Below are 13,315 nucleotides of genomic sequence, written 5' to 3' on the forward strand. Positions count from 1 at the left end.
AGAGCTCGCAAATACCGAAGAATGTTCTGCAAGTGCAGCGGCTGTGTACTTGCCACATAGTGATGATATTTTATACCTGGTGGTCGATAGCCTTCATGCAAGAGTTGCAAGAAGGCTCCCCACTCGGCCCTGCTCGGTGGGGAACATTCTTACCCGTGAAAGTCGGAGGGGGGGGGGGGGGGGGGGAGACAACTTAACGCCCCTAAAAGATATAAACGAGGATAACGAGGTTGCATGGTGACGGAGAAACACTAATAAACAACGTGGAGTATGCAAACGAATCGATGTAACAGGCTTTCACTTCAAACGAACTTTTATTCAGAAGCACACATCTTTATGTACACGTTTTACCCCAGTAGTTCCGCAAAAGCAAAACGAAAAGGAGAAAAATAAGCTAACATCATAAAACAGAGCGTTGTACAACTTAGGCGCAGATATTGGGGCCAACTAACAATCAGCAATGCCAACACTAGCACGATAACAAAATAAGCCAGCTTCCCCAAAGCTTTTATTGACTACTGTTCAGGTGCGCCATCTCATTTTCTTATCAGTGCACGAAATGAAGCTCACGTACTTGGCGTCCTGCCTCTGAATACAGCGCGTATAACGCCTATTTGTTTTCTTAGTTCCTGTCGTTCTTGCGCTGTTTACTCGTCACCACGTCCCTTTTCCAGCCCCTCCAACTTGCCGAACTTGTCAGATAAACAAGCACAACGTGTATCGAAAGTACCTCCGGATATAGCACGGGGAGCAGAAGGGCACGACAGTTTACCATCGCAGAGGCTTGGCCCAGCGCTGCCCGTTATCGCCTCTGTTGTTAGGGTGTACATGGTATTCAGGGAAAGAAGACTGGGGTTAAGTAAACTACTTATATTCTCTCGTGTGAATAATGCAGTGTGGAGATACGGCCAGCAAGGTCTTGCAGGTTTGATGTGCACAGATGGTATTCTTTTGTCGGTGGATGATCGCAATAGCACCTTAATACTTTATGGTGTTTATTGACGCCTGCGATCACGCGGCTTCAATACAGGAAAACGAAACAGCCAGGGTTAAACACTGTCGCACCAAGGAGAGCGGATCGAAGAGGGAAATAATTATATGGGAAAACACGAACAAGCACTCAAAGCGAATGTCAGGGAAAATGCTGCCATACTGATACATAATTGCGCTATGGGGGAACGACAACTGGGAGGTAGCGCGAGGTGTACAGAAAGAAGACATAATTCTTGGAGCGACATATGTGAACCGAGTGTTCTGGTTTAAAATACGGAATGCAAGCTGGAGTGGAGATTAATGAAGGGGCCGCTAGATTGCTAGTTTGATGTGCGCAAAGAAAATTTTCAAATGAGCCATTACAGGGAGACACGCCCTGGACATCCTTTTTGCGTGTGAAAGACGTGGAGCAAAATCTGCTTCGCAAGACAACTAAGGAATGTCAGGTAAAATATATGAACGTTGAGGTTTTGATGCGCCTATTTAGGAAAAACGTCGACTCACAGTTGGAAAGAAAAAACAGGTAATTGACCAGTGAATTTTATGCCTATGGCATAAGCAATAGCAAAAAAAAACGAGGATTTAACGTGAAGTTATAATTGCAGAATGACATCAAAATGGAAATGTTCTACCATAATTCAAAGGGCAATGATCTGCTACTCGAAGCTAGATCAGTATGTCCAAGAAAACGGCGTTATGAGAGGATATTCACCGGTGACTATACCTGCCTACCATGCGTAAATATCAAAGAAGCCATATGTCATAGTTTGTGACCTTGTCGTAGTATTTATTCAGAGGTAAATCAGGTCATAGTTAGCCTCTCCTGGGCATATACTTACACTTACTCTACGGTCCCGCACTTTGGCCTTCAAGGATAACGATCAAACTTGCATGCATTCGCCCCGCAGTATCGTAAAAGTAAATACGTAGAATGGATAACCGGTGGACCATTACAGTTACAGAATGGGTACCAAGAGAAGGGAAGCGCAGTCGAGGACGGCAGAAAACTATGTGGGGTTATGAAGTTAGGAAATTTGCAGGCGCAAGTTGGAATCAGCTAGCGCAAGACAGGGGTAATTGGAGATCAAAGGGAGAGGCCTTCGTCCTGCAGTAGACATAAATATAGGCCGATGATGATGATATGTTTCTGTATATTTAAATTTGTGTGCAGAATAATATCGAACTGCGTACTCCTATCGCTGCCGTTCCTGTTGCATTTTTCTCTCCAACCTTCAGTGTTCACGGGTCCCTTAAACTTTCGTACAGTTCACTCACTATTACAAGTGCGAAGTGAATTTATAGTACCTGCTTAAGTAAGCAGCGGTCAACGGTCGCACACTTCACCCGCCCGACAAGCACGCGTGCGACAAACAGGAACAAAGCTGATAACCTCATTCGCGCAAGGCACTTTCCACTCGCCTGGTCTGTGACATCGTAGGCTAAAATAATGCCATGTGCTCCGCGGTAGTAGATGGAAGTAATGCAGTGGAACCGTTCTTGGCCCATCGTGTCGACCTGGAAAAGAGTAGCACATGACAAGCTGGAGCACATTAAACAGGAGGGCTATGCGGCAGCAGTCAGCCACATCAAGCGGCCGTAAGTCAGCTTTCTGGCATTGTTCGTTCAGTTACAGCGCTCGGAAGGCACAGTGAATGTTCTATTTAAATAGCGAAATCATGCTTTAATAAAACGTGCAGCATTTATTTTGACTTTTGCCGTAAGGGAGCGCAAATGCTTGGGTTTTCTAATATCAAATCAAATCACATTATTTGACATTCATTACAGCATCACGACAAATGCAAGGACAAGAACAAACAAATTCTTGTAGAACCCATCCTTGATGTCTGTCCATGTAAGCGAAGCTTTCTTAGTTTTCGATAACGGTGCATTGAAACGCAACAATGGTATGTACAATGTGCCGGTTTACGGATTACAACGTGTCCACGGTTTCGGATCCTTGCGCGATTGCATAACCTTGGTCTGTGGAGAGTAAAGTAAGACCCGTACTTAATGGCTTCCATGTTAACAATCCCTGTGTGAAACACGTGATTAATATGTCTACCGAATCTCAAAGTAGGTATCGCAAGCAGTTTCAACACCCAACTGCTCTCGCAAGTGCCAATCGATTCCGTGCTCACAATTTACGCGCGTTTAAATTGCTTGTTGCAAAGTGCATGCATCACAAATCATGTGAGTGAACTAAGAACACATGCAGCGCCCAACCTCATGTCAAACGCCCCAGTCGGCAGGGGCTGATAAAATATTCACGAGAGTTAAAGAGAGAGAGAAAGCGAAGAGAGGAAAGGCAGGGAGGTCAACCAGATGAACGTCCGGTTTGCTACCCTACACGGCGCGGACAGGGTGCATGATGTGTGGTCCGAATGGAGTGCGCTAGCAGCAAGTCGATAGTGGTTAGTAACGGTTAGAAAGAGACCACAAAGTGGGAGGAAGAACCCAAGAAAGCTTCGCTTTAAATATTATGCAAATCTCAGCCACTTTGGGAATTGACGCGCAAAGCTTTCATGAGCCAGCAAGGCAAAATGGCGCATTACAACAGGAGACGCGCTGCACATTTCAGGGACGAACGCGTCTCTCAGCTATCATGGTGCGGCTTGCAAAGCAATTACGCCGTAAGTAATTATTTCCAAACCGGTCATATTTCACAAACACACAACAAATTTGCAATACATACTACCTTTAATCTGGCATTATCTCCAATTATAAAACTTTTGCTACCTTTGGTTTTCCCATGACAGCGGGGAAACCTTGCAAGCGTTTCACATAACGCCTCAAGAGAGACGAAAAACGATGGTTTAGCAATATTAATTTAGCCTCCAATTGACCTGCACACTTCAAGATCTGCCCACAAATATCCCCTAACATGCAACCCATTCCCTTCATATATAAGCCTTGTGAAAGGCTTAGTTCTTCCAGGACATCGGCAAACTTTTTCAGGCGCTTATATTTACACTAGCAGCCTCATTGCAATATTTCGACCTCTGATACGAACACCGAATGGCAGAATAATTGATGCTAAATTAGAAGCTTAAGAATTTAGCCCGTCATCAATGTTAAAACAACTTGGGATACAGAACGATGGGATACATTACGATTTTTAGAGCCTGAATACGCAAGTATCTCACAAAAGCCAGAGGCTGCGTAAGCAAGCCAGTACGATGACTAATTTATTTATTTTTCTCTATTTATTTTACCCTCAAGCTGCATTACAGAGGGGAGTGGGTAAAAATACCTACAATAGAAAAAATAACAAAATGCACCAAGTAATAATGTCGCTGAAGAAAATCAAGTAACACGTTGGTATAAAGTGCTAGATACCGCATCGGAAAAACCTTCATTATTACCAATAGATGCTGTGGCAGCGAGAAGGTGGTTCCACTCTGTAGCTGTGCGCGATATAAATAAACCTGAAAATAGTTAGTTTTACATAATGGGATGGCCTACGTACCTTTCACAATTATCAATGTGATGTGACCCATACTGCGGAGATCGAATAAATTTGTCGTAAAGAACAGTAAGGGGGCATATTTTATTAAATAAATTCAGGTGGCAAAATTTTCAATAGGCTGCTAAAGACGGGAGGGAAAGGCTGGCTTTTATGGGTGTTATGCTCGCACTGCGATTATAGCTAGATCGAATCGATTATAGTTAGAGCGAATAAAATGAGCCGCAGTATTCGGCACAAGATTCAGGCCTGTGATTAGTTTTTCATGCACAGAATCCCACACTGAAGCAGCGTATTCAAGCTTTGGTAATATTAAAGTTTTGTAAAGTAGGTAGTTTTAATGAGGAAGAAGCAGCGGAAATGTTGCGATGTCGGTAACCCAGCACACAGTTAGCGTTGTTAAAAATATTTTCAGTGTGTGTCGTCCAATGTAAATTACACGATATATGAACACCTATATAAGTGAGAGGGTTCAATGGAACGCTGTTCAAGAGGCAAAGTGGTGGCATGTTACTGCTTCGGGCGAGACGCATAACCGTGCATTTATTAACAGCTTGTTCCATTAGCCATATTTTGTACCAGCTGGGTACAGCAACAATGTCTGATGGAAGAGTGTTAATATGACTGTCGTTATTATTTCGCAAAAGTTAACACAATCGTCAGCGAAAACAAAAATTTATAACAACACGACGAAAGAAAGGTCATTAATATCAGTAAAGAATAGAACGGGTCCAAGGACGGACCCTTGCGAAACACCAGAATGTACGTTAGTAACTGAGGAGTTGTGATTATTAGCGGCAACCAATCGCCAGCAGCTAAGGAACAAGCCTTCAATCCACTCTAAATGGCTAGAGTTAAGGTTAAGGTAACTTAGCTTATAAAGTAGCAGCTTTCCTTATTGAACGCATTCGGAAAACCCAAGAAGGTGCAGTCTACGCAAGATGATCCATCAAGAATGTGGTGCAACTTATGAGTGAATGACAGAAGCTTAATGACAGAATTAACTACTAGAACGCTCCGTATGCACTCCAGTATTTCCATATGTTGTCCGCACGATCCTTGTATGGAATCCATAAGTCCATAAAGATTACACAGAAATCATACAGAGTTATTGGAATAGCATATGTAACGCTTCAGTAGGATAAATTAAACACGCTGCTTGCAATGGATCATACCTTTAAACACAGATGCAATCAGCTCCAGATGCGGTCAGTACTGCCCACGAAGACTATTCCAAGCCCTGTCATTTGCACTCCAAAGGACTGTCCTATGACTCCCGCACTCAATGTACCTCAGGGTTGACACCTTCAGTTACTACATGTACTTGGACCATAGACAAGTGCCGCATGTGCGTCCCAGGCTACATTAAGGCTTTATACCTTTTGCGAGAGAGTGAGAGAGGCAGAACTTTGTGAAAGTTCTTGCTGGGGCCAAGGAAGGCAGGGGGGGGAGGAGGGCAGAATAATAGCCCCACTGGAGCTGCCCTTCCTCAGGCGGAGGACAGACTTTGAGTCGGCCAGCCAGACTACCCAGAGTTAGTCCTCCGGGCATTCGCTGAGCAGCATGGCATCCCACTGCTCGGGCGTGGTGATTCTGAGTGTAGAATTGGTGCTGTGTTTTCCCGGGGCATTGGTATCAACAAGATACTTTGATTGCGTATGTGTGTGTTAAGGGTCCCATGTCCTGTATAACTTCATTTATCATCGCATTCACCGGAAGCAACGTGCTAGGCATGGCACCAGACAAACCTCCCCACTTATCAGTCAAAAACCACTTTCTCTTTGAAAAGCCTACACAAATGTGAAAACAAATACTTACAACGACCACCATTATCCTGCTGCCGTCTAACTGTATCACTTTATTTCTCTGCAAGTAAATCGCACAATACACTTTCAAAGATGCACAGCTGATATGTATATCTGTACAAACAAAATGAAATGCTGTTCGCCGCGTTGGCAGCGCGAGACGTGGGTATAAGGTTGGGTCTTCGGGAAAAGTGATGACGAAGCAGGTGAAAGAAGGAATAGGTAGGGAACACATGCATCTCCGAAGACACTTTATCGGTAAAGGCTGGGGCAGGAAACCACAAGAGCCAGTGAAATGCAAACCTTAAGCTAGTTAAAAAATTTCTCATTTCCGTGACACTTGCCTGCAAGTTGGCGAAATCATTGCTAGTATTGTAAAAATATTTAATCGGAGACATAGGCATGCAGCTGAAGAAATGGCGTATCGTCGCAGTCTCAGTGTAAATGGCTGCCCCCAGGCGCACGTGGACCGACGTCACTTTCTCGGGAAGAAAGTGCCTAGCATATAGTTCCTACATAAAATCCTTTAGAGAGGAGAAGCACATACAGGAACTCTAACACAGCATTAACCCCACCAGTGAAACTGTAGTGCTGTCACCGGTCGAAACCACAATCAGTGAACCGACTGACATTTAGTAATTCTGTCAAGTGATGTGCATTGTATAAGTGTGATACCTACTTTAACCATGTAAACTTGTAAAATTTAACATGATCATCGTCTCTAACAATGCAATTCCATATGAAGATTTCGTCTTCACAACTTGCAGCCATCCGTTTCCCTTCAGAAAATTGTCACGTTTCGTGAGCGCCCAACAACAATGCTTCGCATTACGTAGCACTCAACTGGAGTTGTGGCTGCCTTGTTTTCTTTAAAAATATTTACTGAGCGAGTGAGAACGACTTTAGCATCGTCTCTCTACAAATCTCTCCCAGGTTCAATACAAGTTTCTAACGCTTGGAGAGTGTCTTAATATGCGCGAAAATTATCAGTTTATAGGCTGTTAAGCCACTCATGCATCGTCTCCAGTACTTTCTAGAAAACGTTATAATCACTCGGCGCGAGAATCCGTGAGTAAGGATAACGTGTAAGACACTTCGATCGTAGGTTTGAGTAGTCGCAACTCTTACATGGGCAGCATGAGGACGAGAAATTTCATGTTTTGGCATCATAACTTGATTTGCTTGTCTCCGGTGACGAGAACCTTTTACAGACGTCACGCGAAGCGTGAATTATCTAATCCACACGTAAACCTGCTTAGCTGTGACAAACATGCAGCAACAAACTTAACCGTCATTCTTCGTAGAATTTCAATAGGTTTTACTCCTTGTCAAAAATCTGACGACAAGACTTGTTCTAATTTGTAGCATGTCTCAAGTGGGGCGGACATCTTTACATTGATATTGTGACAGTGTTTTGCATTTGCACGTTTCCACCACCTACCGAATGTTTTTTTTTTTTGTTTTTTTTTTACACTACAGCAATAATTTTGCAAGCTTATACAGGCCAGTGACACAAAATCTTGAAATTTGATAACAAATTTAAGGTATTTGTGTGACTGGCCATTGTAATTTATGTTCTCCGACATTCCCTCACTATAACGACTATCAACTTGATTCGACATCATCCACAACTTGTGCATTGACACCTTATCAATTAGGCGAGTTCAATAGAATTTTAATTAGGCCGTATTAAACATTCATTCGCGCACAACGCAAATAATGCTCATGACCAGCGTGAACAACGCCCATCAACGTACACTAGGCGCCGTTTCTGTAAAGCCCTTTGTTATTTTGCTTCATTCTTGGCAACATTTAGCTGCAAGACGTGACCAGGTCCATCGAGCCCTGCTAAGTTTTCTGAAGGACACTGACTTGGCCTCCCGTTTATAGACATTATTTGTATTTTTCTTTTTTGTTCTGCCTGTGTCTCCGTCATTTCTTGATTTCCTCTTTTCTTTTCACATATTTTCATTTCCTCTATTCCCTCCTCCTATAGGAGTAGGCAGGCGTTGTGCCCCTCTCGGTGGCAGTTGTCAGCTTGCTCCCTCCTTAATGCCTTTGTGTCCTTGTGTGTATATGTGTACAAATCAAATGATAATAATAATAATAATTAATTGGGACAGCCACCCATTTGGGATAGTTGAAATGTCCGCTTTGGGGAGTTTTCACTCAATCTAGGGTCGTTAGTACTTAGTAAATTGAAACAAAAATATCCTGTCTCTGCGAGTTGAAATGAATGCGAGTGGACTGCGTGAGATTACACAGCCTAAGCTCTGTAGAAGCTTTCCTGCTTCTTAAAATATCACATTTCCAGCTCTAGATACTGCTAGCTGAATGCATGAGGGCTGTTTACCGTGAAGCGGTATTGCGCTTACAGTTAAATAACGCTTGCCCTGTGGCCTTCCACTCGCAGGGGAGCCGGACCACTCCACCAGAACACCTCCGCACTGTGCTCTAGCAACTCCTCGTGTAGCATATACAACACATCAGCAAATTGCCCTACCTCAAAGCAATACCTAGTATGTTGCCAGTGGCGATGGTTTGTACAATCAGCCATCTCTTTCTCGCACGGCAGATAAACATGTAGAAGGCATACGTACGTAGTCAAGACCAAGTGTCATCCGGTTGTTTACTGTGAAGGCACAATCCTGTAACGCAAAAACACAAGAAGACTTTAAAATATATTATGGAGTTTTAGGCTCCAAAACAGCGCAAAGGGTTTGAGGAGATCTGGTATATTTTGACCACCTGCGGTTCTTTACGTGCATCGCTCCCATGGAAATGCGGCCGCCGCCGTCTCGAGTCGCGCCTACAAACTTGAGCTCTTCGGCCACCTTGGGGGCAACGTTTAGGTAGGACAGTTGCAAACAGTATGTGTCTGTGGCTGCCAAATCAGAATTTGAGAGTATAAAAATGACTGTAAATAGACAGTCCAATCGTAGAATACCTCTATGGGCTACAAGGTTAGCGAACTCGATTTATCTATTGTAGGCTGGCAAAACACCCCCCACAGTGTTGCGTCGTGGAGCTAAACAACGGCGGAAGAAAACTACCTGGACATCGTTTTCATCTGGACACTCCGCTCTTTGACAATGCAATGATTGTCAGCAAGTGTAATGACAAACTGGCGAGAGAAATCATTGAGGTTGGCCACATAAGCACACAATCACGCACGTCAGTAGCGCTGACGGATACTGAAATAAGTTGTCATAGTAGGCGTTAGGTCTTTCTTTTTTTGTAACTTTCGCATGTGAATCTGTATGAGACTTGTATCTACATTCTGAATGCACATGCGTGCCTCCTCTCTCCGCTTACTTGTAAGCTATGCATTAAACGTTATTTGTAAGTGGGCGTCTGTCCTGTCCATATCGTTTTCTCCGCCCTTATTTCACTCAACGACAAAACATGATGCACAAATTCGCCCAACAGTCAACGATTCATGCTACAGAGCGCGTTTGCGCTGCCACCTCCTCTCCCGACTGGTGGCACCGCCGCGGCGGTGGGGTTAACTAGGCGCATCCCGCCACTTCTGGCGCATGCAACCTGCCCTACGTTGCGCGTTTTGACACGAGTAGCCGTGTTGCAGGTATCGAGGCAGACGACTAAAGGCATAGAGTAACATATTACTATATGCTGAAAGCCCCAAATGTCTCCAGGAGAAATCCAGCAGAACGGACTAGGGAAAGCGACGGAAACTCCGACAACCAGCGGCACTGAATCCTACCATGAACCAAACAACTTACAGTGTGCACTTCTAGGATTCAACACGCGACGTAGGTATCTGGCAATGAAAGCAGAAAAAGAACGGCGCAAGACGCGCTTGCCCAGCGAAAGCTCTGTGTCTGACATCATGCTCCCGCCTAGATTTTTCACAGCGGAGCTGTATATTGTCTACGCTCCCAATGTTTGTTCAATGTCCGTGCTTCGAAACTACCGCGCCCTCATGAGGAGGCAAAGAAAACCGGTAAGGCATGTGCTGACACCTGGCTTAGCAAGAGGAAAGCAAAGAAACCACCCAATACTAAAACCCCTTAATCTTGAAAGTAGCGACACTCTCCTCCGCGCACGCGCTTTCCTCCTCAATTCTCCTCAGATTTCTCCCCTCCCCGGCCCAGCGCAGTGCGCACGGCACGCTGAACCCTCCAGTGGCTTGCTGCAGCCGCTTTATAATCGTGTGTGCTTGTTTATTCGGTCCTTTGAAGCGTTCTATGGGGAATTTATCCCTTGTGAAACTGTCGTGACGAAAGTACGCTTCCGATAGAACAGCGTGAGAAATTTTTTGAGACGCTTCGATGAAAACAAGCGGAAGCGCTCTAAAAAAATAAGTACCAAGCAGTGGCTGAGCGGTTTCTCTCTCCGTCGCCACTTGGGCCGTTCGTAACGCGGAGGCGTATTGAGCGCATATAATGTAAGCAGCATAGAATATATACGGCAGAACACTAGGCGGGGTGATGGAAGTTAGGAAATTTGCAGGCGCAAGTTGGAATCCGCTAGCGCAAGACAGGGGTAATTGGAGATCACTGGGAGAGGCCTTCGTCCTGCAGTGGACATAATCATAGGCTGATGATGATGATAGAATATACACGAGAATTTGTTTCCTAATCGTGGCTCTTGAAGGTAACTAAGAAGACATGCGACAGTTTATTTAAAACGAATTCGCCGAATTGAGTGGGCGAAAAGCCTTTGTACCAATGCCACTGTGCAAAATATGTGCTGTGTTTGCGAAAGAGGCAATATAAAACTTAACGCACGCGCCTGTATTCCGTCACGATGAAACGACGAGAAATTGTATTCCATCACCTCTGGGACTACCCTAAGTCTCTAAAAAAAAAGAAAAAAAAGACGGTTTGCTCACACGGGAACTCCTAAGAATACGTCAATTGATAATTAACTTACAGCATTCAATATGTAAAAGTTTATCAGAGTTTTGGGAGATTATGAAAAGCGCGTGGATTGTACTTTATGAGCATCCGCGAATAATACATGCCAGATACGTAACTTGCTTTCTTGCGTACGGCTATTTACTTCACGATGGCTGCCAAGATATCATTGAGCGGTTGTTAATTGAGTTATCTTTACTTTCGTTTAATCAACTCATGTTCATAAGCCTATATGCAGGAGAGAGATATGTATGATTTAATTCAACAAAATTATTCTTATTCGCGCTTTTTCGCGCGATGAAAATCGCTACCAGTGTTTCATAACTGACGGTACTGAACTACAGAATAATCTAGGAGGCACCGAAGGTTGCGGACCGGACCGGTAAGTGGTTCGAAAGAAAGTGTCACGTTAAAGGGGTTGAAACATCAAATTTGTGGCTTGCGCGTTGTTTGTTTCAAACGTTTCTTATTGCCCTAGAAAGCATGATACACGCTGGAAGGTTCATATATTCTCGGTAAATAATTTAATATCGCATTATTTATGTGCACCATTTTCGGTTTCGGTTTCTCGGCGCCAAGTTGGACAGTGACGTCACTGGCTAGGAAGCTTGGTCACGTGGGCCCACAAGGCTGTGACGCACGCACTGCTGCATCGTCTGCTCTCGCACACACGTTATGTACCAGCGCAGGCAAACAAACCCACACCGACAGTTGCCATCGCTAGCTGCGGCAGCTCCGATTCCGACTCTGCGTCTGCGTCCGATGCAGCTTATACTGCACTCTAGACTCGAGGCTCTCGAGGCTTGCCCCGTGCTGTGGGTCACCGGTCATTGTACGTCACTCTAATGTGGTATGACGTCACTAAAACGCGTTACGCTTCCAACACAGTGACGTCGATGTTAATCGCGCTAGCGATGGGTCTCGATCGCGAGAACGAGCATTTAGGCACTCTTTGGAAGCGAATTAAAATATATTTTAAACGTTTGCTGTGCCGGACACTTCATGTTGAGTGTCCTTGCATGCAGAGGAAGCCTACAGCAGGCATTTTATACCCTCAAAATTTGGTGTCTCAACCCCTTTAACTACGAAGTATTTCTCCTTGGCACTCACACACAAACACACGCACACACACACGCGCACACACACAATTACAGAATAGGAGTTACAGCTATTAACTTATAAATTACATACACTTGGAAACTAACGCACGCGCGAAAACTCAAAAAAACTTTGTCACGGCACGAAGAGTCAACAAAAAGTTCAGCGACTCACTTAAAAAAAAGAAAAACTATATTCACAGTTAAAGGTGCTCTGTATTGAACTGAACGAAGAGTCCGGCGATGCAAAAGGCATTAAAATCTCCATGCAACTTCACCTACCAATATAAGGAAAGCTGAAACAATCACCTCGCAAAGAACGATGTGCTTGGAAGGGGCGAAATCCTTTCTCCCGATGCTATGGAGCCACTCCTTCCGGCGCACGACATTGCGTTCTCATCGGGAGATAGAAAATAATTCTAGCCCTTTGTCTGGCCTGCTGCTGCATTGAAACGCTTAGCAGCAAGGCATTTCCACGGAGAACGAAGCCCAGATTCCTACGGAAAGACTTACGAAACGCACGTTCGGAGGGGCAGGGCGACCACCGCTTGGAAGGCGCATGGCGGGCGGGAGAAACTAAAAGCGCACGAAAGCAAGTTTCGCGTCGTTTCCGTGACGTCAGGGTCACCTGACAGGGTCGTATCGCGCGCCCCAGCCATTCAGCGTGGTAGATGCGCTGGCTCCGCGAAAGAGGGGGAGAAAAAGAGGAGGTTAACAGCGCCGGCGAGGGTGTCGCGGCGTAGATCAAAGAGTGCCGCTACTTTCCAAAAGCAAGGGGTTTTACCCAATACTACACAACGCCGCGCCGCCCTCGAGCAAGCCGCTAAGGCATGTGCTGACACCTGGCGCAGCTAAAGCTAGGAAACGGGCTGCGAGTAGCAGCGAAAATCGTGCTCGAGACGCTGCCCGTCGGTTTCGACAGGAAGACGGGTGCCGCGAAGCGGACAATGCGGCGAAGCGACACAGGTGCGTATGCCACACAGGAGCACAAGGGTGCGTATGCGAAATTTCAGAGCAACTTTCTGGACAGACATTTCGGATTCAGTTGTGCAGTGTGCGACAGACTGTGGCTCGAGA

At 45.0% G+C, this 13,315-nt stretch overlaps 1 protein-coding gene across 2 annotated transcripts in view; it reads right to left on the minus strand.

Moving 5' to 3' along the window:
• The window catches only part of LOC119458954 (uncharacterized), a 40,079-nt gene that overhangs the window by 13,299 nt on the left and 13,465 nt on the right, over nt 1-13,315 (minus strand). For both annotated transcript variants that reach the window (XM_049670845.1, XM_049670846.1), the window contains 3 exons: nt 8,862-8,909; nt 6,275-6,322; nt 2,413-2,508 (listed from right to left, as the gene is read on the minus strand). In XM_049670845.1, coding sequence (XP_049526802.1) covers nt 2,413-2,508; nt 6,275-6,322; nt 8,862-8,909 — 192 coding nt within the window. The remainder of the gene's footprint in view (nt 1-2,412; nt 2,509-6,274; nt 6,323-8,861; nt 8,910-13,315) is intronic.

The sequence above is a fragment of the Dermacentor silvarum genome, chromosome 7, assembly GCF_013339745.2.
Source record: "Dermacentor silvarum isolate Dsil-2018 chromosome 7, BIME_Dsil_1.4, whole genome shotgun sequence".
Lineage (NCBI taxonomy): Eukaryota > Metazoa > Arthropoda > Arachnida > Ixodida > Ixodidae > Dermacentor > Dermacentor silvarum.